The following is a 26969-nucleotide window of genomic DNA, read 5'->3' as shown; positions in this document are numbered from 1 at the left end:
TTACTGTGCCAATTTTGATGTCGTTATCTTTAAAGCTTATGCAGACGTAAGCATTTGCTTAATTTTTCTTCAAATCCTGCTCCTGTGCCCCAGTGGCCGCTCGGAAAACAAGAAATGATACGCTCAAAAACTAGTAGCAAAATATTGCACTTCTTTTGGTTAAGAAGCGCAATTAAAGCAGGATGCATGGGAGTACTTCACAATAAAAGCAGATTATAAACTGGAAAACTTCTGAGTCCTTTGCACTCAATTCACAGTGATTGCACAGTATAACGCTGGTGTGATAAAGCTCTGTGTCTGGAGTATCAAGGCAAGGTACCTGTTAGGGTTTTAGGCAGAGAACTGTAAGCAGTGGGTTCACCTTCTCATGTGTGTTGTGAGAACTTACTGTGCAAAACATTTTTTAAAATGCAAAATGCCCTTTCTCCATAGGTTCTCTTCACCAAAGTTCCTCCTAGCCAGCTCAAAGTGTGTGCAGTATGAGGCCAAAGTGTTATAGCCCCATGCCATGTGTCTTGACATCTGAGTTGTGGCTTCTTTACATGGGCTTTATGTACTGGTGATTAGGGCTGCACACAAACCTTGGTTTAAAGCACAAATCTGATGCAGATCCAAAGGGGCGCAAGTCTGAAGGGGTACAAGTGAAGTGGACTGGTCCAAAGGCTTTGGAACTGTCATGGAGAATGTTTTTTTTACTTTACTCTGGCCAATTTGATGCATTATTGAACCCCACAAAAACACCACCAAGCTTTCCATAAATGGGAAATACCAGCAAAAGATGGGGACAGGCAGCTGTAGCTTCCAATCAGGGAATGAATTTATCAAGGCTCTACTTTTAACATCCAATCACAGTGCTTTTTTTGGGGGGGGAGGAATGTTGAAGGAACTTTGTATTCTTTTCGGTGCCTCCTGAAAACATCATTATTCCAGGAAGCCTTTCCTTAATGACTAGCCATGGTTTACTGTACATTTTGCTTCTTTTAAAATGTTTTAAAGTGTTTTCTGTTTTTATTTTATTTTATCTTGTACACCACTCTGAAATTTTCAACGGGGAGCGGTATATAAATATTGTAAATAAATAAATAAACTTATCAGAAGCTATTCCAGCCTTTTCACTGCCTTGGATGATTGTATGTGTCTGGCAGCAGCACACGAGGCTTGCAAAAGGGACTTGAGCACCACCACAAATTGGGAGATGGTGCCCCACGTCAGCTCTTCAGTGGGTGGCTGAGCAGCTATAGAATTTGTTTGCTTTTTAAACAAGTATTTTATTTTAGAAATACAAAATAGCAATGATATAAAAGCAAAATACCAATCATGTACAACACATGTAAACAGGAGGTTGCATTATTTTAGAATTGTTGTCCCTGGAACATACACTTGTTTCGTAAGTTTTTATCTGTTACCACTACAACAATGATCAGTTTTCAATTGTTAGTCTTATTAGTTATATCTTTTCAAAAGTCGGACTGTACATTTTGTGGGTGCTGGTCTGTAGACACTGCATTGATTTATGCAGTCAAGGCGAACCAAGTTTCTAAGAATGAATCCTCCTTAACAGGAGGGTAGGACAGCTCCATAATTTGTAAATGTATTAACATTATAGTGAGGGAAGGAATGCTAAGAGTATCTGAAATGAGCACATACTGCCATCTTATGGAAGAATGTGTTTATTTTATTTAAAATATTTCTACGTTGCCTTACAGGGCAGAAACCCTCCCGAGACTGCTTATAGCATTAAACATAAGAACATAACAAAAGCCATGCTGGATCAACCCAAGTGTCCATCTAGTCCAGCATTCTGTTCATACAGTAGTCAACCACCTATCCATGGCAAATCCACAAGCAGGACATGAGTGCAACAGAATCCATATAATCAAAAGCCAATGAGACAACAAACATTAATAAAATACAAGCAATAAAACCTTTCTGGAAGCCTACAAAATAATTGCAGCTGCAGAGCAGAACAGTTCAATTGGGATAAACTAAAAGGTGAACAGCAGAAAATCGATTCCTCTTTTTCAGGAAATTTCTTTCCGTGTTTGCAAAGCTGGGCAGGTTAGAAACATTTACCCATTTTACAAAAGGTGCACTGTAGCATACTGAAATTAACTTTTCTAAATATTTCTGTTGTAAAAAGTTAAATACTGAGACCCTAATATAATAACCGCTACGTAGACTTGGTCTGCTCTTTAAAATAATTAGGTACTACCAGGCTTATCTAGAGTAGTCCTAACTTCCACCTCTGTTCAAGAGCCTGCCTGGAGCAAGTAGGTTAATAAGCTATGATGGAATAGCTTTTATTTATTTATTTATTGCATTTCTATACCGCCCAATAGCTGAAGTTCTCTGGGCGGTTCACAAAAATTAAAACCAAAGTATAAAACAACAGTATAAAACCATAATATAAAATACAATATAAAAGCACAACCAGGATAAAATCAGCAGCAGTGCAGAAATACAAATTTAAAATTCAAATTTAAAACAGCAAGGTTAAAATTAATTTATATACTGTCAAAATACTGGGAGAATAAAATACTGTTGCTGGTTATGGGGTGGGCCTTCTTTGTGCTCAGCACAGAAGAGGATGCAGGATAGATCCTGGACTTGTGGAAAACAAGAGAAAAGACAGAGAGAAGGACTAGCTGGCAGCAGCAGTGCAAAAAGTGTGGACCAGGAACCACAATAGGTGCTTGATTATTTATTTAATTTATATCCTGCCTTTACACACACACAATAAAATGGTGCTCAATCTGTATTTTATTTTAACAATAAAATACAGATTAAAACGTAACAGAAAGACACAATTAAAAACACGAGTGTATTGCCCAACTGATTAAAAGGTCTTATTGAATTCAGTGGTACTTACTTCTGAGTAAACACATGGGCTAGCAGCTGTACACATGTACCCATATGTGATTTGCAGCACAAGACTATGTATGCTTTACCTGGTAGTAACAGTATTCTAATACGGATTACTTCTCCTTGCAGCTTTGGAATCATAGTTTAATTTAATTTATGTTAGCGCGTTTTTGCAGCCTGATCAACGTGCCTGGTACTCGGTCCTTGCATGTGCTGGGCTTAAACATATCACGGGCAGCGAGTCTTCTCACATTACACAATATACATTTTAGTTCCACAATGGGACGAGACGGAGAGCGATGGAGTTTCCTATCACTGGTGGGTGAGCCATTCAACACCCTGGTAAGGGCAACGGCGGCGATGAGATGAAATAAACTCCACTCCTACCACCACCACCATCACCACCACCACCACGTCCTGCTCAAAGCTCCTGCCCCAGGAAGCCTCCTCAGCATCCCAGGCGATACTTGGGACCCGCTACTAGCTGCACCGGGAGGCCGCCTCCGCTAGGGGCAACGCCTTGGAGCTGCGGCTCTACGAGGAGGCCGCGGCGCCGCCAGGGAGGATGAGCCCGGCCTTTGCCTGAGCCCGACTTCCCCACTCGTGCGCCTGCGCGAGTCCTAGGAGTCCTTGGCGCTGCTGCTGTTGCCTCGGCGGACGCGTGAACCTTGAGGGTGGTCCGGACCGGCGCCGGTGACGGCAGAGACCCCAACGCCAACATGCAGAGCTGGAGCCGGGTCTATTGCTCTCTCGCCCAGGTACCGGCATGCCTGGCCAGGAGAGGGCAAGGCGGGAAGCGAGGGAAGAGGAGCACCGGGCCCAGTTGCAGGCCTGCCGCTCTGGGGCCTGCTGGGATAGGCGGACACACCCACCGTCTCCGCTGCGGGAGGGGACGTGGGGCGCTGGAGCGGCCTCGGCGGGCGGGAGGTTGGCCTACGCGCAGCAAGGCCGTGCGCCGCCCTTGGGCCCTCGCAGGTCTCCCTGCCTCTTCCTGTGAGGGAGGTTTCTGGTTGCCCTCTGGCCGGCTTCCTGTCCTGTGCCTTTCGCAAGTGCGGGGGCAGGCAGCTGTTCAACCGGTGGAACTGTCCCATGACGTCCTGTGCTGGGGAAAGACTGTTATACACAGAAAACCCAGCACCTATTAGTGCCAGTGGTGGAAGGGTGCTGCAAGCCAAAGTAGGCGACCATGGACATAGCTAGACCTAAGGTTTATTATCCCTGGATCGTCCAGGGGTCAAACCTGTTCATCTAGGTGATATACAGGGGATCCAGTGCTCAGGCAGGGGCGAACCCTGGATGATCCCAGGATAAACCTTAGGTCTAGCTGTGGCCCATGTTAATCTGATGCTCGCTACAGTACATATACATATTCTCACCGCCCTTGCTTTGGGTTGCTTTTAGGTCAGTACTCAGCTGGAGTAGACAGAAGCACGGTGTGGGAGAGGCAGGGCCCTGATGTTCTGTCCATCAAAGGTCAAACCAGATATTACTTTAGCCACATTCAGAAGACACCTTAAACCATGGTGAATAAGGCTTTTTGAATAAGGCAAAAAGCCTTATTCACCATGGTTAAAAGTCATGGTTTGAGGTGTCTTCTGAATGGGATCATTAAATCTGTGTCCAGCTGCTCTGTATGTTTTGTTTTACTCTACAGCAGTGGTTCCCAATTAGCTAAGTACTGCGGACCCCTTTTTTTCAAGCGCCAAGCCATGGAGCCCTTACTTTTGAAAATTTTGTTATCTCTATGGCAGTTACCTGTGCAAAACAATTTTTTGGAGAAAATAAGGGGTGGCCCCTAATAAGCAAAGGATTTTAGGTATACTAAAAAACAGACATAAAATTCGTGATATTACCGTGCAAAAATGACAATGGCTTAGTTAGGAATATAAAGCTGAATTTAATTTTACTAGCGTCTAGTTTACAAATGAACAAATTGTGACCTGTCTACTAAACCTAAATGTGATGGGAGAAATCATGCCTCTTTTTGTCCTGAACAATCCCTTCCACATCCAGTTCAATATTCCCTACTTTTAATCTCAAATCTGGATCAACATCGAGCCAATTTCTGTGCTTGTTCTTCATATAACAAATGTCAAAAATGTTTGTTCACAAAGATATGTGGAACAAAAAGGAACTAGATGTTTCAAAGCTTTTTCACCTAACTTCTTATAATCAGGAAAAACCTTCACCCAGAATTGGTCCAGTCTATATTCTTTGAAAAATTATTTCAATGAACCATCACAAGTCACGTCAGCAAGTGCATCTTGCTCTTCTGCAGACAGAGTTGTTAGTTGTACATCACTACATTCAAAAGGATTCCTTCTCCATGAGTTTTCAGTATTAGAGAAGTAATCCCTGAAGCTAGTCGCTAAATCATGCAGGTACTTTTGCGCATGACGTCACCGTCGAAGCAAACGGTGCGCCAAAGAAAGTGTATTTTCTTTTATTAAAATGCGGATCTTCCAGAGCTAATTGAATGGTGCCACGGACCCCCTGGGTGGGTTATGCAAACCCCTGGGGTCCATGGACCACCAATTGGGAACCACTGTTCTACAGTAAGTGAAGGTGGCCCAATCTGGATCTTAAGCCCCCCCCCCCTCCATACTAGGATCCTGATCCAGGATGGGAGTATTTTCCCCACTCTAGAGTAAAGATGAAAAAAGATGTCGCTGCTAGATGCAGGTTTAAAATTGTGTCTGCTTTGGCTCCAAGTCTTGCTCTCTGTGCTCCTCATGGCACCTTTGACACGGGTTGGCCACATATGAATTGACAGGCAGTGGTTCATGAATGAGCTGGACATGGTGCTTGCAGAAATCCTAAGCATGGCACAACAGTTGCTTAATGGATCAATTCCTGAAGGAGAAGGCTATCAACAACACTAGGCGTGATGGCAATGTGCTACCTTCAGGATCAGAGGCAGTACTCCAGTTGCTGGGAAACATGGTTGGGAGGGTGCTGTTGCAATGTGTCCTGCATGTGGTTCCCTGGTCGACAGCTGATTGGCCACTGTTTGAACAGAGTACTGGATTAGATGGATGCTTGATCTGATCCAGCAGACTTTTCTTATGTTCTTATGCAGTGAGTAACATGGTACAATTTTTCCTGAAAACCCTCCTGTGAAACAACAAAAGGTCCAAACCTTTTATATTCCTATGAAAATTCCTCCATTAAAACTTTTTGCCAGAGCTAAGGAACAGTTATTATTTTTCAAACTTTGCCTTGACAGTTGATGCACTTAGTTCTGCCATATGTTACTTACCTTTTTTGAGGTCATCTGTCTCTGAACCTGGCAAAGAAGACTTATTCCTTTGGCTTTCCCACATTGAAAATACAAAAATAAGGACATTTGCCTTTTCTTCTGTAGTAGTCTGAAATAAACGGTGTCTGTTATTGACTGTTTGCAATAAAGCTCACCATTTATGTAAAGAGATATCTAGCCATCTTTGAGGGCTTTTCACATGCTTTGCTGTGACTTGAAGTTGTCAGCCCCTTCGTTATCTTTCGTTAAGCACCTTCTAGCTATGTACATAGAATTGAATGTGGCCTTGGGTTTAATTCCAAAGACCAAATGTGAAATAGTAGAGAGGAAGTATTGGCTTGTGGGATTATCTACATATAGACTTTGCTACTTCTATCAGCAGTAGAAAATGATCTCCAAAATCACCCACTCATCAAAAAGGATTTCAAAGGTATTTCTCTAGCTTGTGCTTTCATAATTCCATACATTAACTGTGTGTAATAAACAGAAATAAGAAGAACATAAGAGCCATGCTGGATCAGACCATGGGTCCAACTAGTCCAGCATTCTGTTCGTACAGTGGCCAACCAGTTCACAGTACCATTCATTACGCAGAAATTGCACCTGTGAGGTAGGGGTTTTACAAAATATATGTTAAAAATACACCACACCACCCTAGTTGATTCAGATTATGTTAAAAAGGCAGACATTGGAGATTTGAGGAGGATACAAAGCTACAATGGTGAATAATTTTTCCTCCCTAGGGCTGGTTGTCATGGAGAGACGTGAGAATAGAAGTTACCTTAACTTCTATTCCCACTTAATGAATAATTATGTTCAGTCAGTGTAACAATGGGTGCATCCTCTGAGTGACAGATCAATCTGTTTTTGCTTTGATCTCTGTGTGTTCAACTATATTAAATCTTTCTGGGAGAATTTAAATATTATATATTTTTTAATTTCTCTTTTCTTTTTTAAATCAGAGAAACCATTTTAGCCGGCTCCAACATGGCTTACAAGGCATTTCTGCAGTTCCTTTAAGAACCTATGCTGACCAAGGTAAATATTATGAGTCCTTAAATTCCTTTCAAAACTCAAAGGTTGGATTGCACATTTAAACGTTTTGGGTCGTAGCCTCACCATTCCTGCCTGAATGGTGTTCCCCAGGATTATTATTATTAAAAAAAAGTCTAAATATATAGAGCTGCACTATTTTGTCAAGCTAATATCTGAATGTGGCTTCTCAATCTTATGTTTTTTGTTAGAGGGGTTGTGTTGGATGTGCAGATACTGGCCTACAGAACATACTCACTATACTTTGGTTGAAAAATGTAAACAAGCTTGAATATAGTTGTGCTTTCTTCCTAAAATACATGGAAGCAGTGCCTGGGAAAGGCCCCTTTTCCATGTATTTAAAAGGAAAATATAGTTGAGAAGAGTGAGTGTCTATTAAAATACCTTAATTTTGCATGTTATCATATTTTGTACTTGGGTTTCCATACCTGATCATGCCACAGGATATGCTAAAATCCATTTTGTGATATTTCCCCAGATGTACCTAGCAATAATTTTGGCAACTTAATATTTTGAACATTTTTTTACACTGAATTTTATTTATATTTATTTATTACATTTATATTCCGCCCCATAGCCGAAGCTCTCTGGGTGGTTTATCATTTAACAATATGATAAGGAAACATCAGAATATGGGCAGCTTTATTAAAGGTGTAAGCATAGATTCAATAAGCTGTTCACAACTTCAGTAAGTCATTCAGTATGATAATGTTGCTAAAATATCTAAAACTGCAGCTCTTCTGTTTTGTTTAAATGTAGCCAAGGCTTTTCAGCAGAATGGAATGGCTGCCCATGTCTATTTAAAGCAGTAATCCTATCCACATATGGTAGTAAGTTGCAGGGTTAGCATCGCTGCCTAGCATCCTTGGGCAGCAGTCAGGGCCCCAGCACCCCAATAGGGTCAATGCCTCCCCTGGGCCCTCCTTGATTCCCCTCCACCACAACTAACCTGACACCAGGTGGCTGGATCTGGCCACTACTTACATTTCTCCCAATGCCACCAACCTAGTGTTACTTTTGAGCATTATGCAAAATTAAGCAGGGACTAGACCTAGTTACCCTGTGCTGCTCAGAGTCCTGCCTCCACAGCCAGGTAAGCCCACCAGAACCCAGCGATAGAGGAGAGAGCCCAGGTCCCCCTCAAAGCTGAAGCTGGCTCTGGTAAGACCCATTTAACTCATGGGGGCTTAGTTTGAGCAGTGGTGTGGTGGTGAAGGGCAAGCATTCACCAGGGCAGTCCCCATAGCCACAACCCCAAAGAGAGTCCAAAGTTTCAGGCAGCTTTCATTTCCACCAGAAGCAAGTCTTAACCTGCAGGAGCTATACTAGAGTGACCAGATTTAAAAGAGGGCAGGGCACTTGCAGCTTTAATTGTTGTGATGAAGAGGAAATTTCACCAGGTTCTTCATATATACAAATGACACCTGCTGAAATTCCTTTTTCAATACAACTGTTAAAGATACCGGAGCCCTGTCCTCCTTTTCATATGCTCACCCTATTTTATCTGGCTGTGAATACAAGAGATTTAATTCAATTTATTGTAGTTATCACTGAGAGAAGTTCATTTCAAAGTGGTACATGTTTGCTCTCTAAGTTCCACAAGAAAAAATAGAATAAATGATGATACTTTTGCTGGAAATCCCAAATTGACTATTCAGATTTTTAAAATCAATTTTGGTAGGTTGTCAACATATTTCAGAGGATCGGACCAAGTGATAGATATTAGCATTCAAATAATGGAACTACTTTAATATCAGATTGCCATTTTGAATTATTAGGATGATTTTGTTGGGATTCAAAGTTAAGTAATTGAATTTGAATTTGCTGATAGCAGGGATAGTTTTGCAAGATACAGGAAATCTGCTTGAATGCTGTCAGCTTCAGAATAGCTGATAAGATGTTAAATATAACAGAAATGAATAAACTTGTTGATGAGGTAAGTAGAAGAAATAGATTTGTGCTGGAAGGTCTGGATAAATCGACTCTTTTTATAATTTGCTGGAATATGCATTGCGGCTGTATTTGGAATGCAACATACTTTTGGGATAAGTGATATTAAATGTAATTAAAAGGTGATAAAAGTACTATTCTGCAGCTTTGGAGGAATAATTGCTTGGACAGTAATTTTTTTTAATGCCAACTTTAAATATGCATGTGAAATTATATCTTTAACGCAAATGTTAACATGTTAAATATTTCCCAACATTTTCCCCAGCACTTTTTAAAAAACTGCATCTGTCTTTTCCTATCAGTTGATGCTGATGTTACTGTCGTTGGATCTGGCCCAGGGGGGTATGTTGCTGCTATCAAAGCTGCTCAACTTGGCTTTAAGGTGAGAAAACATGGTGAGATAAATCAGATAATGTAGCTATAATCCAGATAATCTTTCAAAGAATTCTTGCAATGATGTCAAAAGGCAAAATGCTATTTTATTACGTAAAACTTAAAGAAGCTGTTATATGTTATTTGACAAAAGTGCTGTTGCACACGTAAAAACAATGCACAAAGTTCACATGCACACATATAGTATAAGGAGGCTAGATATCCAATGAGTAGAAAAATCATTTAGGGCACAATCCAATCCATGACAGAAAAAAATCTGTCATTTAAAAAAAGTCTCCCCCCCCCCTTATCTAAACATGCATAGGATTGCACCCATACTTACTCATTTTGAAATAAGAGCCTTGAGGAAATATATGAAAAAATTTCAATAGGAAATTTGATTTAAATCAACCTTTTTTTCTTGCTGATTTAAATCATAAATTAAATCAATACACCCTAATAAGGGTTATAACAGGAATGTCCTCAGAAGGAGAAGCTAGATCCTGTGTTTCTATAGGGAAATTCTGGCTAAATTATTTATGTCTTTGAAACTGGGCCAGCTCAGAGGAACAGTAAAATAGATGTCTGCCAATTCATTTTCATTACATAGACACTGTTTCCCATATAACCGTAGTCCTAATTTCCCAAGAAATGTATTCTTAGAATCACTTCTGAAAGTGCTCTTAGTAACACTTAGCACCTGGCAACTGCTAAGCTGAAAATGAAACTTTTTCAATTGGAAAAAATTCTACCAGTTGTATTCTAATTGGTTATCTCTCGGTTGGACTACTGCAACCTTCTTCTCTCTGGCCTTCCTTCGTCTCACATCAGTCCGCTGGTCTCTGTCCACCACTCTGCCGCTAAGATCATCTTCTTGGCCCGCCGCTCTGACCATGTCACTCCACTTCTGAAATCTCTTCATTGGCTTCCAATTCACTTCAGAATCCAATATAAACTTCTCCTACTGACCTTCAAAGCTCTTCACTGCCTAGCTCCTGCCTATCTCTCCTCTCTCATCTCACACTATCGCCCCGCTCGGGCTCTCCGCTCCTCTGATGCCATGCTTCTCGCCTGCCCAAGGACCTCCACTTCCCTTACTCGGCTTCGTCCTTTTTCTTCTGCTGCCCCTTACGCCTGGAACGCTCTTCCAGAACACTTGAGAACTACAAACTCAATCACTGCTTTTAAGACTCAGCTCAAAACTTTTCTTTTCCCTATAGCCTTCAAATACTGAGTTTGTTCTGACTTTACACTGTTGGTTTTGCCCTACCCTGTGCCTGTTTACACTTCCCTGTGCCTGTTTGCATTCTCCTTCCCTCTTTATTGTTTACTACAACTTATTAGATTGTAAGCCTATGCGGCAGGGTCTTGCTATTTACTGTGTTATCTGTACAGCACCATGTACATTGATGGTGCTATATAAATAAATAATAATAATAATAATAATAAAAACCCAGGAATCATTTTTCTGCAACAAAACTGATATGAAAAACTGAAAAATTACTTGAGATGATAACATGTGGCTTCTTTTTAAATCTTAGACTGTCTGTGTGGAAAAAAATGAAACACTTGGTGGAACCTGTTTGAATGTTGGATGCATACCTTCAAAGGTAGGTACAAGATTTACTTTTCACATTGTACGGTGTCTGTATTGACAACCAGATGTGAAGCTACACTAGTTTTTTCTTAGTGTCTTATCACATTTCTGGTGCTAAAACTGTGATGGAATCAACATGAAAGTACAATAAACTATAAGCAGTTACAATATGGCATGGCCTACAAACCATCCACACATGTCATTTTGGAAACCATGCCAGGGTGACTTCTGAACTCTCATGGGTGAAACTTGTAGCTGCTACCATTTCTATCCCTTTATTTTAACCTATGCCTCTGGGATGTCTGGGGGTACAAAAGAATATAATTTCAGGCATTTCAAAAGGGACATAAAATACGATTCTACCTAATACCTTGACTTAGCATAGATATGGAATGTTAAAGGGTGATTGCTGTAGTTGAAATTGCAAGAATAAAGAGAATGTCTAAGGGTCATTTTTGATTTCCAGTCACACAGCCTCTTCCCTAATCAGAGAGGGAATTTCCTTTGAGGAAGGAATCTTGTAACATGATTATTATTATTATTTATTTATTTATTTATATAGCACCTTCAATGTACATGGTGCTGTACAGAGTAAAACAGTAAATAGCAAGACTCTGCCGCATAGGCTTACAATCTAATAAAATCATAGTAAAACAATAAGGAGGGGAAGAGAATGCAAACAGGTACAGGGTAGGGTAAGCAGGCACAGGGTAGGGTAAAACTAACAGTATAAAGTCCGCACAAGATCAAGTTTTAAAAGCTTTAGGAAAAAGAAAAGTTTTTAGTTGAGCTTTAAAAGCTGCGATTGAACTTGTAGTTCTCAAATGTTCTGGAAGAGCGTTCCAGGCGTAAGGGGCAGCAGAAGAAAATGGGCGAAGCCGAGCAAGGGAAGTAGAGGCCCTTGGGCAGGCGAGAAACATGGCATCAGAGGAACGAAGAGCACAAGCGGGGCAATAGTGTGAGATGAGAGAGGAGAGATAGGAAGGAGCTAGACCGTGAAAAGCTTTGTAGGTCAACAGGAGAAGTTTATATTGGATTCTGAAGTGAATTGGAAGCCAATGAAGAGATTTCAGAAGCGGAGTAACATGGTCAGAGCGCGAGCCAAGAAGATGATCTTTGCGGCAGAGTGGTGAACAGAAACCAACGGACTGATGTGAGAAGAAGGAAGGCCAGAGAGAAGGTTGCAGTAGTCCAACCGTGAAATAACCAGTGCATGAACAAGCGTCTTGGCAGAAGAGACAGACAAAAATGATCGAATCCTGGCAATATTATACAGGAAAAACGACAAGATTTAGCTACTGCCTCAATATGAGGAATAAAGAAGAGCGAGGAGTCAAATATAAAGCCAAGGCTACGAGCTTCCTTGACCGGAGTAAGCGTAACATCATTGACAGTAAGAGTTCTGTTTGAAGTTCTGCGCTAACAGTGTGCAGTTGTAGGAGAGTTAGCTGTTGAAGCTGGCTCAGAGAAGGAAAAATGAATTTTAGAAATTTCATTATCATAGTTTGTCAGTGTTGACATCATGTTGGACAAGAAGACTCTTGGTTGAGTTCGAAGTAAAGTAAAGTAGTAAAGACTTGTTTCAGGATACCTTCAGGCTTGCTTTTCATTGTGAATTTGCATGTAAGTTATGTAGCTGTATTAGTAAAATGTATTGGTTGCTAGCTGAGGGTTGGTTTGCACAAGCATGTATATCAGTTGATTCCTTCATGACTGGCAGCTTTTTGTGTAAATCAAGTCCATTGAACAGCATTGTGTTTAAGGTTTCGTAAGCTAATGCAGAAGTTCTTTGTGGCAATTATTATTATTATTATTATTATTATTATTATTATTATTATTATTATTATTATTATTATTTTTACACTTATATACCGCCCCCATAGCCAGGGCTCTCTGGGTGGTTTACAGAAATTCTAAAAAATTAAGATAAAAAGGAATATACAAAATTTAAAGTTCTAAAACACAGAACATACACACATAAAACATTAAAAGCTGTTAAAAACTAAACATGTGAGTAATTAAGATGTGCCGCTATATGCCTGGGCAAAGAGGAAAGTCTTAACCTGGTGCCGGAAAGATAGCAGCGTTGGCGCCAGGCGAGCCTCGTCAGGGAGATCAAGTCTGGGGGCCACCACCGAAAAGGCCCTGTCCCTCGTTGCCACTCTCGAATACATTCATTCATTATTACTGCAAACACCAAATGTTGAACCCTGTGGCATGGTTATGTTGATAACCAATCTTATTCAAAGATTCATTCTGATTTTTGAAGAAATAGCAGTGCTGTCAAGCACAGTAACTATTTAATACAATATTGTCTGTGTAGATTGTATGTTTAATTTAATTCTGTTTTATATGACAGGCCTTGCTAAACAATTCGCACCTCTATCATTTGGCCCATGGAAAAGACTTTGCTAGTAGGGGAATTGAAAGTGAGTATGCAATACATCTATTGACATTCCACATATCTCAGGTTTTGCCAGATATTTTATGGAGTTGATGTGTTGGTTCATAACCAACTTCATAAGTTAGTATACAATGCTGAATATAGGCAGTCTATTAGGTATAAACTTAATTATTTTAGGGAGTAAGTAACTACATAGAGTATTGTCTGTGTGTTTTCTTTATTTCTCTGTAGATAAAAGGGTTAAAGGGTTATGGATGGATATAAAAAAGGCACATATAATATTCCCTACATACAACAGGGCTTTTCCTCCCTTGCTTCCTGATGTAGAGCCTTGTCCCTTCCCCCAGTCTGCTCCTGAGAATCTTGGGATTCCTTAAACACAGTATGATGTGGAGCGGAGAACCAGCAGTTCCTTGGCCTGCACATGCACAAGCAGAAGGACCATTGAATCCATGCCTAGCTTTTATTTTTGTTTTAAATGAAGGATAAAAATTCAGGAAAGCAGTATGGAATGTCACCGTGAGGGCTGGGTCATACCATGGCTACAGCCCTGTTGCTAAGTAAACTTAAATGATTGGAAAATGTGTATATTTAAGCCAATTTGATTGTAAAATGGCGTGTTAGGAGTTCCGCATGATTAAGCAGTTTAATTGATGAACTATAGGGGTTTTAGTCGATTGATTAACTTATTGGTTAAATTTGCATAAATGCACATATGAGTAAGAATCATACAATGTAGGCATCATCTTAGAAGAGTTGTTTTCTGAAGGGAGGAGTGCCTTTTTAAGATGGGGCTTGCCATCTGCAATTGTATACATAATTGTATTAAAAATGAAGGGCTGGTTTGCACATAACACTAAACCATGGTTTAGTGCTACATGAACAAACCTGGACAAGTCCTCTTCTCTCTCTCTTCCTCCTCTACAGCCAGAACAAGGCTTTTGCAGAGTTTTGGTTCACTTTTAAATAATCCCAGTTTTGTGTTATGTTCAAACCAGGGATCCTGGTTTAAAACAAGTTTATTAATTTACCACCTTCTGAATGTGCATGTTTTGAAGGTGGCTTGTTTAGCAAATGACCAGAGTTTGTTTTTAACTGCAAGCCTTGGTTCAAATGTAATGCTAAGCTGGAATTTTTAACAGTGAAACAAGTCTGCCAGGATTGTCCTCATGGCCATGTGAGAAGCGGAGAGGGGACGGAGGAATGTGCGGTCCTAATGCTTTGCCTGGGTTCATCCACATCATGCTAAATCATGACTTAGTATTCTGTGCAAACCACTGCAATATTTTAAAAACTGCTGCCAGATTAATTGTGGGGGGACCTTTTTAATAGATTAACTGATGAATTGATTGAATATTGGAGCCCTTGTTGTTCTTTATTTAAGACATCTACATTCTCCTTTTTAATAGAGACTTCAAGATTGCTCACAAAGGATTAAAAATATAAAACAATACATTAAAATGACTAACTACAAACAGTAGCTAGTCATCTATGGAATAGAGTAGCCACAAAAACTGTGATTAAAACAACGGAGGCATAACTAGTGGCATAAAAATGCATCATCCATTGAAAGTCCAGAAAACTAGAAAGAGCTTAATGGCACTTAAAAATTGACAGTGTGAGGGCCCCAGGTAGGGCTGTGACCCCAGTCATCACTCCATCATCTCTGAAGGGCCTTTGTGCAAGATCCCAAAGAATGGGAAGATTCAGCTATGAAGGGTAATATGAATGCATAATCATGGTGTCCTGAATACTTTAAATTAATAGTTAACTTGTTTTAAGTACATATAACTTGTTACATGTTGTACTGAAGCACCTAGTTGAACAGGAAACTGTCCTTATGAGTACTAAGGGCTCAAGACTACAAAATACCACAAAAATAAAGCCTGTATTAAATAGTTACAGGACTCCGGTTGAATTTAGAGAAGATGATGGAGCAGAAGAGTGGTGCAGTAAAGTCCTTAACAGGTGGAATTGCTCACTTGTTTAAACAGAATAAGGTATGTTTGACCTATGAACAAAATTAGGGGGTTGTTTGTTTTTTTGCACTCTTTCTAGCCAGTTATTAGACAATTTGCATCCCTTTAATCTTTGGATTTTTACTTTATTTTAGAGTTTGTGTCTGCATAGATTGCCTTTGTATAACTTGCCGATCAGGTTGCCTGGCTAGCAACCCAATTTCCCATTCGTTAGGCTTGTAGGCTTTCTCTTTAAGGCACAATCCTTTGCATGCTTAGACAGAAAAAAGTAGTACAGCTCTCAGCATTTCCCTGCCAGCCATGATAGTTGGGAAATGCTGGAAGTTGGAGATCTTTTTTCGATCTAAACATGCATAGGATCTCACCCTTAATGGTTTTACTCCCATATTCAAATAAACTGATGGTTTGTGGCAATAGGAGTGGAAAAGCTATAACAACAGTAAATTCTTAAGCTCAAACAAATTCCTTAAGATCATGGTCCAAACATCCTGCAAGAACCACAGGCAGGAAGTTGTGCTGGTTCAACTGGTTTATATCCACCAGAACCTGCTGAAGGGTACAGGTTCCACCACTGTTATATGCCTTGCACTTTCCCCTTACTGTTAAACAAGGGTTGCTTGAATGTCTGCTTTTTAAAAAACAAACACCACACCATATGAGCCACCTAATCTGCACCATTTGGTGCTGAACTTCCTTTGTGAATGAAGGTATGCTTTCTTCACACTTCACAAAACAAGGCCTTCAGAATCACTGGACCCTGATTACTGATGGAAGAAAGATTTATTCATGAACTGTGTGGAAAGTTAGAGATGCTTGCTTGAAATGAAAACATTCTTTAAAGCAACTTTCCACAACCTGGTGCCTTTGAATGTTTTGGACTTCTACTCCTATCACCCCAGCCAGCATAGTCAGTGGTCAGGAATGTTGGGAACTCTAGTCCAAAACATGTGGACTTCCAGGTTGGGGAAGACTGCTCTAGAGTGTGTGTCTCAAGATCTAAATGCCACTGAGCGATAAAAATCTCTACTCCCATCTTCCTTTGTATATCAAATGTCAAACCTTCTTTTTAAAAAGTGCGAAGGACAGTGTTGCTGCAGTTGATGGTATGATTAGCAAGAGACTGAAATGTTTGCTTTAAGAAGAATAAACTTCTTTTCTTCTTTGGAAGGTGACACATGTGGCTGGGTTTGGAAAAATAACTGGCAAAAACCAGGTCACAGCAACCAAAGATGACGGCAGCACTCAGGTTATTAATACAAAGAACATTCTCATAGCCACAGGCTCAGAAGTAACACCTTTTCCAGGAATTACGGTATGGCTTGACTTTGAAACCTTTCTAGCAGTGTTCACAATTTATATAATGTTTAAATACTGCCTTATCTGCTAAATTCAAGGATGTGTGCGACAATTTAAAACAACAGGAACTTAAAATAACAAAAAGTCAAATCATTATATATTTCATTTCATTCATTTATTACATTTCTGTAGCCGAAGCTCTCTTGGTGGTTCCCAAAATATACTCACACAGCAATTCTTTATTGAATAATACTCTCAGAAATGTTATGGTAGCATGTTGAGGTGGTGGTTAGATGAGTATATATGCAGTGTATGTTTTTATACAAATGTATTTCATACAAAAGGGGAAAATCATTTTTGTCCCCTTGCAAAATGTGTTTAGATTGATGAGGACACAGTTGTATCGTCCACTGGTGCACTATCTTTGAAGCAAGTCCCTGAAAAAATGGTGGTCATCGGCGCAGGAGTGATTGGTGTGGAACTGGTGAGAAGTGCTTTTTAATTTATTTTCCAGTGTCTATAAATTCTTGTTACTGGCCTGCTGTGAATAACCTGGACCCCATGCAATTGCCCATAGAGGCTGTATTCAGCAGTCTTGCAAACCAGCCAAGATTGCATGGAAGCATTGGTTCCATGGAAAAGTGCCCTAACTGCTACAGCTACTACAATTTTGGCAATTGTAGAGGTCATTTTTTGAATTGACAACATTATGCAAATCACAACAGTTGTTTGTCCACTCCTTGCATGGAAGTGCCAGTTCATGCAGCCTATGCTTCCATGCAGTCCTGTCATGATCCAGGGCGTGGATGGCAGGGTCCTTAGGCAGGAATGCCGGGGCCAGGACAGACGGAACCGGCTTGGGTGGTTGGAATACTGGTGGAGCAAGCTGGGAGTGGGGCACGGGTCTTGGGTGGCAGAGTCCAACAGAGGGCCAAAGGCAGGAGGTAGATCCAGGAAACAGGCACAAGGTCAGACACAGATTTAGAATTCAAGCAGGGGCCAGAGGCAGAAGAGAAGTCCAGTCAACATGGAGGCAAGGTCTGGGCATGGGTCAAGGCAAGAGGCAGAGTCCAGGAGGAACAGAGTCCAAACAAGGGCCAGAGGCAAAAGTTGATAGTCAAAGGCAAAGCAAGGTTCAGGCACGTACCAGGTAGCAAAGGGGCCAGAGGCAGAGGCGTAGTCGAGACGAGCAAGAGATCCAGTGAGGCGAGGCAAGATTTGCGGTAGCAAATGGTCAGGAACCGGCTGCAGCTAGCATGAGAGACTGTGTTGCTGTGGCAAAGGCTGAAGGTGAAATGCAGCTCTTATATAGGCCTTTCCTGGCAGCTCCCAGCTGTTTCGTATGAGCCCACCTGGGAGTGCCTGCTGGTCTGGGCCTGAACCCTGCAGGGCTTTATCAGCCAGGGTTCGCATCCTGCGAAGCCCTGTGGCTGGTTATATGGCAAGCTGCCGCCAGATGGTGCTGCAGGACAGGACAGGACAGATCCTGACAAGTCCTTAGTTGTAGCTCTGCATGCTACCAGAGCTGGTCATATGAAACCCAATGAATATTTGCACAGGGCCAGAATGTACTAGGGATTCAGTAGGACAAGGATGTTTTTCAATAATGTCATTTCTGCTGTCATTTTAACCATCCTAAAATCTAATGGACTTCCTCCGATTTAGGAGTTGCACATGGTTTCCAGCCAGTTCAAGCTGGGTAGACAATTGCTATCTGACACCCCCTCCCCTTTCCCATGAAAAGTACATGGAAACTTTCTCTATATGGGGCCAGTGAAATGGTGCTTTGGCATGGAGCAATGTGGGAGCTAAGAAGATGCAAAGATGAAGAAGTCTTGGAGTTGTGAAGAGAGAAGCAGTGGGTATTGTTGAGGTGAAGAGCAATGTTGGTGAAAACAGAAGGGGATGGTGAAACTGCTGTGAGGAAGGAGAGAGCAGCAAGCAGCAAAGCTGTGAGAAAGTGGAAAGAGGAAGTATCAACGCTAAAGCGTTGTTCAGAAAAAGGGGAGGGTTCAGGTGTGTAGGTTTTGAATCTTTTTCTTTCACATATGCGGTGCTTGGCCCTTTTGATCCATTCCTCTACTATAAGTTGGTTGCCATGTAGACCTTTGCAGACAGCACCACCACAACAGCGAACTAATACAGTAGTGTATTTAATGGTGGATTTAACAGGAAAGTAAAGGTAAGGACTATATAGTGATTCAAACTCCTGCTTCTAGAGGCCTCCAGGATTAAGGCTTTTCAAAGTCACTTCCAATGCAGGTTTTTGCATTTTATCTTCTCTGCATGTGTTCTTGCATTTCTCTTTTCTGCTTGCAGATAGAAGATAACTGCTTTGTGAACAACTGATTTGTCTCACATAATTTTTTAGGAATTATTTTTGAGATTACATTATTACCTTTCTAAGAAAAGAAAAAGGAAAAGGAATGCTACCATGTGAGAAGGACATTTTCCCGTCTTGTTTGGCTTCACATATTTGAGAACCTGGCAAGGCTATTGTCTGTGTTAACTATATATTCTAGTTTAAAATAAAAATTAAGAGACTAAGGGCAGAATCCAACCGGGATTCCCAAACTCGGAGTCTGATGAGGATCCTATGCAGAGCTGGAGGAGCATGAAGGCAAACTTTGCCTCCATACTCCTTCTGCTCTGTAATTTTGCTCTGCAATTCACCCATCTAGCTGAAGCACAAGGGAGGGGGAGGGAAGGAAACTGGAGAAGGTTGGGGATAGCCTCTTTCCCCACTTCCCCAGTCCCCTCCCCACCCACTGGCTGTTCAACTCATAGAGGGAGCTGTTTGGATCTCTCTATGCCAATTGTGATGGGGTGAGGGAGGGAGCGGCCAGCTTGGACTCCTGGGTCTGAGGTTGGAGCACTGTCTCCGAACTGAGATCCAGAAACCCGAAGTATCTTATCCCACCCCACCCCACCCTGGACTCTATCTTGGGGTAATAGGATTGCTATCTAAGAAAGTAAAATTGGCATGGTAGTATAGTAGGCATTCTGCAGAAAATCTCAAAATTTCACCAACCTGTTTAAAGATTTCTAGTAGAGTTTGTTCTTTCAGTGGTGTATGGTGCTGTTAACCTGATGAGTATGTAACCAAAGGAACTATAAAGTTACTTCTCCCTTTTTTGAAGTCATTTTAAAAATCTCTGCTTGTTGTATTGACCACAGGGTTCTGTCTGGCAGCGTCTGGGTGCAGATGTGACAGCTGTGGAGTTCTTGGGCCATGTTGGTGGATTGGGTATCGATATGGAGATTTCTAAGAACTTCCAGCGTATTCTCCAGAAGCAAGGACTTAAATTTAAATTAAATACTAAAGTTACTGGTGCTACGAAGAAACCAGATGGAAAGATTGATGTTTCGTAAGTACCAAGTATTTGACTTAAAGAAGTAGGTTGTCTTCTCCTGTGACAACCTACAATTAGCTGTGATCGAAAAATACCTGAAAAAATATCACAGTATATCTCTATGGAGATAATGTTGCAGTTTTCAGCGTGGAAACGGCATTATTGAATTAAATTCACTAGTTCAAGGAAGAGTCTTTATTACTTTGTTATTGTCATCAGATACACTCTTATTTAGACAGAGTGTTGCTTATCATAGTGAGGGCTACTACTTATACCATTGTCAGTCGTGGCTATTGCTTATACCATCTGGCTCTTATGATACACAATTGTAAGCAACACTTCTGATGTAAAAGGCATTGATTTGCTCCCTATTCACACTTACTTCTATGTGTTCAAAGTCCTGTACACATTGCATGATAGGTAGCCCGCATAATTAAGGTGGGTGGGTAGAATCACATCAATTGGACATGTTACACTGCACATGTGTAGTCTCCGTACCTGTATTACATCCGAAGTGTGGATGTGAATTGAGCAAGCGGGGTGGGGGATGGCTCTGCCACCCAAGACCCGTGCCTGCTTTCCTACCAAAAATAGATTCAACAAACCTTGAGATAAGTATGAATCGGGCATGTAACACAAGTGGAAGTGATATATACTATTCATGTTTGTGTTCATGGCACAGCTGACAAGATGCAAAAAAGATCAGGAGAAGACATAGTTGAAGCAGTTTTAAAGGGGTACCTAGGGCATAATCCACTCATTTGTTATTGATGTAATAGTTTTGTGGTAAACTCATCATGAGTTGATTATAATATGCCTTTCTGGTTTAATCTAACCATTATGCATCAATAAAGTAGTCTAGTGACTTGAATGATGACGTGAATATAATAAACATATAAATCTGATACAAATTAACTATACTTCACCATAGTTAGAAATAATGTTTTTGCAGGCCCTGAATGGATTATCTGTGTAGTTCTGCATAGTTATTGAATAATAGAAAGTGCTCAGGATTCAGTTACATCACCAGGATTTTTGTACTCCCTTTTTCCTTAGGATTGAAGCTGCTGCTGGTGGCAAAGCAGAAGTGATTACTTGTGATGTGCTTCTAGTTTGTATTGGCCGGCGTCCTTTCAGTAAGAATCTTGGTCTGGAAGATGTGGGTATTGAACTAGATAACAGGGGTAGAATCCCAATCAACAACCGATTCCAAACCAAAGTTCCAAAGTAAGTAAAATAATGGGATTTGATGGGTTATTAGAAGTCTGATGTGTGTGTTTTTAATGTCATTAGCTGCTATTTTAAGTTTGAACTTAAGAAGCAGCTTTACTAATCTGCTAACAACATGGTTTTAAGAGCTTAGTTTAAGTGGAGGAAGATTTATAATTTATCGTATTAATTGTTTTGATCTCCCCTTATTGCTTGTGTTACTCTATAAAATATTATGTATATTGCTTGCACTGATACTTGTCAGAAGAGGACAAAAAGGTTCCCACTGGCTCTTCTGTTAAAAGACATTGTAGCTGAAAATTGTTTTACCTTAGACAATGAAAAGTTCCAAATTTGATTAGAAACATCAAATTATTTATCAGACTGTTATTTGATATATATTTTACCTGTTCAACAAATGCTATGTGTTCAGGCCAGTGTGTCTAAAGCTCTCATTGCTGCTTATATGTATAAACCTCTGCAATATTTCATTTACCTGACAGTATCTACGCTATAGGCGATGTTGTCGCTGGACCGATGCTTGCTCACAAAGCTGAAGATGAAGGCATTTTGTGCATTGAGGGCATAGCTGGAGGCGCAGTTCACATTGACTACAACTGTGTGCCCTCAGTCATCTACACACACCCTGAAGTTGCCTGGATTGGCAAATCCGAAGAACAGCTGAAAGAAGAGGTGCTGATTTTGGTTTCTCTCATTTTGCTTCTAGTAGAGCATGTGCCTTTATTTCTTTTTGAAAACACCCAGTATATTTATTTGCAAAATTTGTATACCGCTCCATATCTGGAACAGATTTCAGAGCGGTGAATTCGTATAGAGCAAAATACAAATCCAGCTTGCCCAAAAGGTGCATGTTAATGAAGCTGGTGGTAACAGTAATGTAATTGAGAACCATTGTTTGAATTATAGAGCGGGTACAGGGGATCTGGGCCCTTTCTCTTTGGAGATGGCCCCCGTAGCTACTTTTTAGAAAGCTATAGAAGGGGCATGATTTAGGTAAAATAGGGTGGATTCAGGTGTGTGTGTGTGTGTGTGTGTGTGTGTGTGTGTGTGTGTGTGTGTGTGTGTGTGTGTGTAGATTTCACTATAGGTCTCCTATCTTTCCCCTTCATAATTCAAAAACTGAAAATTTGAGGAAGAGCCCCATGGATGATAATGATGAGGTTTGTTGCTGAAATCTGGGTGTCAAACATAGTTACACCAGCAGGTGGCGCTTGAATCTTTGTGGTGGTCATAAGCTTACCGGCTTGACACCATTGAGTCTCCCCCCCTCCTCTCTCTCTCTCTCTCTCTCTCTCTCTCTCTCTCTCTCTCTCTCTCTCACACACACACACACACACACACACACACACACACACACACACACACGGGCTTTAAATTTAGCCTGTAATAGGAGAAAAATGCCATGGAATGGATCCAGGCTAGTTTAGCCACACTTTAGTCCCAATGAATCAATGGGACAAGTTAATCATGACTAATTTAAGACATAGATTTGTTCTTCAATTCAAGGAATTGTTCTTCAGTTCAGTTCTTCTTTATTCAAATCGTATTGCATTGCTACTGACCACAGCCAAAAGGACAGCCAAAATTATACATGACAAGGCATCTGTTAGGACTATAGCAAGAGAAACACTGTAGCAGATAGGAGTTAGTTTTGTATGTGGAAGCAGTTTGGAAATTAATTGCGTTGGACACTCTACTTTCAACAAGTGATTTCTATAATTGATGGAAAATGCCTCTGGAAAAACCATGCTTCCTCTCTTCGTCTAGTTTTGCACTCCTTGCACATGCTTTCCTTTTTGTTTCTTAAATTAAGCCCCTCCTCTTCCTCTCACCACCACTAATGACACTGCAGCAGATCCTGTACAAAGATTTGCAGCTGTCATGTCTAGTTTAGAACCTCACTAAGTGGGAAACCTGTGGGTTGTACCACATCAGATGGCAGGTGAGGACTCCGTAATATTCCTCCATACAAAAACATTGCAGAAGGCTAGACTAGAACCCTCCTCCCTGACATCAAGTTTTCAGCATGTAGGATTTTTGTTATATTTTTTTTGGTATGGGGGAGCATTCAATCATGTGAGCCCTCTACTTGCATTTTGAAGTGGTACAGCTCTGGCAGAGAGATTTACCCCTTCCAAGAGAATTAAGCCTTAGTATATGGGACTTAGCATAATGAAACCTTGGGCTGCATACAGCAGACAAGTGCTACTTATTGTTTTCAAGGTGCAAAGGATTAGTTCCAGTAATCTGTAGTAGCCCTTTGCTTTTTAGGGGACAGAATACAAGATTGGCAAGTTTCCTTTTGCTGCTAACAGCAGAGCTAAGACCAATGCTGACACAGATGGTTTGGTGAAGATACTAAGTCACAAGTCAACAGACAGGATGCTTGGAGCTCACATTTTAGGCTCGGTGAGTACCATAAAGAATCTTCTTGTGCTATAACACTGCAGAATCTTGTGTCTTTCCTTCTGATGATTAGGAAGTCATCATATTGTTATCTGCAATTCTGGCACCTAAACATTTGCTGGTGTGGTTTTTTTTTAATAGAAATTCAAAATATTTTCATATCCCTAAGACTACTTTGCTCATCACAGGTCTCTAGCCTTCGCCTCTCATGGTTAGTAGAAGCAGGATAAATTATTTAGGGCTGCAGTGTGATTCAATAAGTTAGATGCATTGATTAACATTTTTTGATCAGTTAATTAGGCAACAGTTGTTTTTAGTATTTTAATACAGGTACACAGGAAAAATTAGGGGCAGATCCCATTTTCAAGGAGACATCCCTTATTTTCTCTTTCATACGAAGGAATACCTCTTTGAAGGTTGATGTGATGATATGTGCATATATCCATCTAAAATAACATTCTTTTAGAAGTATTTTTATTAATATGCAGATTTGAATTATCAAAACATCTATGATTAAGAATCCATTGTGTGACAGCTTTAAAGCTGTGGTATATAATGCACAACTTATACAGATCACATAATTCAGCCTTTGGTGGCACCAAATGTTGATAGGTCTTTTAAAAGCACAGTACATGTAGTCATATTTATAATTCCCTGGAGGCCTACTCTAATTATGCTTCTTTCATTTATTACGTTATTATTTTTCCAGGGTGCTGGAGAAATGATTAATGAAGCCGCTCTTGCAATGGAATATGGAGCATCCTGTGAAGATGTAGCCAGAGTTTGCCACGCACATCCAGTAAGTTGGTGTGAGCTGTTTAGTTACCCTGTCTTTACGAGGATTAGTTAAGGATCCAGATAATTGTATGGTTGTGTTTTGTTTTCTTTACTCTCTCCTCTCCTTCCAATCAATTTCCTGATGTTTTTCTTTTGTTCCTAACAGACTGTATCTGAAGCCTTCAGGGAAGCCAATCTAGCCGCATCATTTGGCAAAGCTATCAACTTCTAAAGTGAAGAGATATCCATAATGTACTACGCACACTTTCCTGTGAAAACTGACTAAAGGCTTTGTGGAAAGCTGGGTCTTTTGGATACTTCTGGGACTTAATTAAGCGAACTTTTGTTTAAGACACGAGATATTTAAAACAAATAGGGGGTTGGGGGGAATCACCCAACAGCTGTATATTAAAAGGTTATTTGCATTACTGCTTATTTTTGTACATTCTCAGTTTTACATAAGACAAGCTACAGAGATGACAGCGCAAGTTCGTAGTGCGCTTAAAAGGTTCCATCGTGTACCTGGGCAAAATATAATAGCTGATATTATCTGGTGGTGTTGCTTTGTCATTGCTGAGGGACTGACACTGTAGTGCCACGACACAAATTATGCCACTGTCACCTTTGCCAATGCTGTTGGAATTTTAATGAAAGGGGTAGAAGTTGATTTCATCAAATCACAAACTTTTTAGTTATTTTGACCTGAAGCTGTACTTATTCTAAGCTGTACTTATTGATTACAGTGTAGAGGACTTTTGAAAAGCATAAAACTAATTTGGCTATATGAATAGCCATTTACATCCAGGCATTTTTCATATTCAAAACACTTCCATTTTAGTGAAACTTTGCAAAAGGAAGTCAACACGTTTAGGAAAAATAAAACAAAGAATCTTCTCTTGCTCAGTTTAACTTGTGAAGCTTCTTGGTTGCAAAAGTTAAATATTTTCAGAAGTAGTAAGTGAAAACCTGCTAAATAAGATCACTTTGGGAGGATGAGGACTCTGGACAAACATGGGATTTAAAATTCTCTTGTTGGTTACATAGTTCACCTGTTGTATCCTCTTAGGCCCTGGCATGCTGCTCTCTGATGGTTTTTCTCCTGGCAGTGATGTGTAAATGGTAATATTTTGCAGCAAGTTTTGTAGAGGTCTTCCCTTTCCATTATAGTTGCCACCCCCAATGTTTTCAACAAGGCTTGTATTTAGGAATGGAAGGCTAAGCTATGAGTTACATACGATGCTGGATATGTCTTAATGCAGGCACAGATTGTGTGGAATGATGCCTGGAATAGAAATGAGGAAGTATGCAAAAAAGGATCACAAAAATGTATGGAAAGCAAACACCTTTCCAAGCTTCCTTAACATATTTAAGTCAAATGAACAGATTTTAAAAACTATCATTTCAAACTCAGTTAATACATGATATACTATGGGGGAAATACCATTTGGAAATAAAATGTAAGAAAATATTGAGTGAAAAGAAAAATAGAACCTAATACTATTTTGTAAACACTTCAGCATTCACACACAGGAGTTATACAAGTAGACCAACATCTTTGGAGTTAAGCATCACTCTTCTCACATGGTGAACTGGTATGAAGTATCAGTGGGAATCACCTTCCATGAGCAGAAGTGCACATTTGAATCCAGCCCATACTTTCCAAGGTGCATTTTCCCTGCTTCTCTCTTGCATCCTTTCCTCTCTGGTATTCTCTGTGCCTCACATGATGCATCTCATAACCACCTCTATTTGGTGGATCGACACTGAATGTTCACATGTACATGCAGACCAGCATTGTCAAAACTGCCATTATCAAAGAAAATAATTCAAATATAGGATTTCAGATTGCTGTTATGATAGTTTGAAACCCGTTCATCCATGTCACTACCCTTCTGATGTCTAGCATTACATTTTTAAATGTGAAACCACAACATTAGATTTTAGCCCATAATACTTTCTTCATGCTACTTGTGCACATGCACAATGGCTCTGTTCAGATGGAACAGCAGTGTCCAGCAGCAATTCATGGATTAATTAATCCAGGAATTGTGAGGATGTGTTTCCTGGAGCAACCTACAAATGCAGCATTCGTAGGTTGTTTCCGTGATATCCAAAAAGGAGTACTTTGAGTTGTTCATGGAATCGGCTAGGTCATACTTTGTAGAGCATGATGTGTGGATCTGGACACTGAGTAGTTTAGAGGCTAAGCAACTTTGCAGTTAACCCATCAACAAAACATTGGCTAACCTCTTGGTAGTTTAGCCCCTAAACAACCCAGCACTCCAGGTTCGCACAACACACCCAGCTGATTGTAGGTTGTTGATTAGAAGTGGAAGTGCAGGAGGCAGTGAGTTCATAAAGACGATTTCATAAAAGTGGATATAGTGGCAGGCAAAGAAACCTCTTGCCCATAGAAAATAATGGCATCATA

General features: G+C 40.4%; 1 protein-coding gene across 1 annotated transcript; it reads left to right on the top strand.

Moving 5' to 3' along the window:
• The first annotated feature begins 3500 nt into the window (after window positions 1–3500).
• Window positions 3501–24966, top strand: DLD (dihydrolipoamide dehydrogenase). Its single transcript, XM_063134142.1, has 14 exons — window positions 3501–3620; window positions 7084–7159; window positions 9427–9506; window positions 11038–11106; window positions 13453–13522; window positions 15397–15497; window positions 16645–16788; window positions 17155–17256; window positions 19950–20140; window positions 21182–21352; window positions 21838–22027; window positions 23627–23764; window positions 24471–24560; window positions 24705–24966. The coding sequence occupies exons 1-14, from the start codon at window positions 3582–3584 to the stop codon at window positions 24768–24770; spliced, it is 1527 nt and encodes a 508-aa protein (XP_062990212.1). The 5' UTR covers window positions 3501–3581; the 3' UTR covers window positions 24771–24966.
• The last annotated feature ends 2003 nt before the right edge of the window (window positions 24967–26969 follow it).

The sequence above is a fragment of the Elgaria multicarinata genome, chromosome 9 (assembly GCF_023053635.1).
Source record: "Elgaria multicarinata webbii isolate HBS135686 ecotype San Diego chromosome 9, rElgMul1.1.pri, whole genome shotgun sequence".
In the NCBI taxonomy this organism is placed as follows: Eukaryota; Metazoa; Chordata; class Lepidosauria; order Squamata; family Anguidae; genus Elgaria; species Elgaria multicarinata.
This window is presented reverse-complemented; position numbering and strand designations above follow the sequence as displayed.

Coding starts and splice junctions, on each gene's coding strand:
- DLD (XM_063134142.1), top strand. CDS start 3,582: ATGCAGAGCTGGAGCCGGGTCTATTGCTCTCTCGCCCAG. Junction 16,789..17,154: donor CACCTTTTCCAGGAATTACG/GTATGGCTTGAC, acceptor AAATGTGTTTAG/ATTGATGAGGACACAGTTGT. Junction 23,765..24,470: donor GAGCTCACATTTTAGGCTCG/GTGAGTACCATA, acceptor TTATTTTTCCAG/GGTGCTGGAGAAATGATTAA.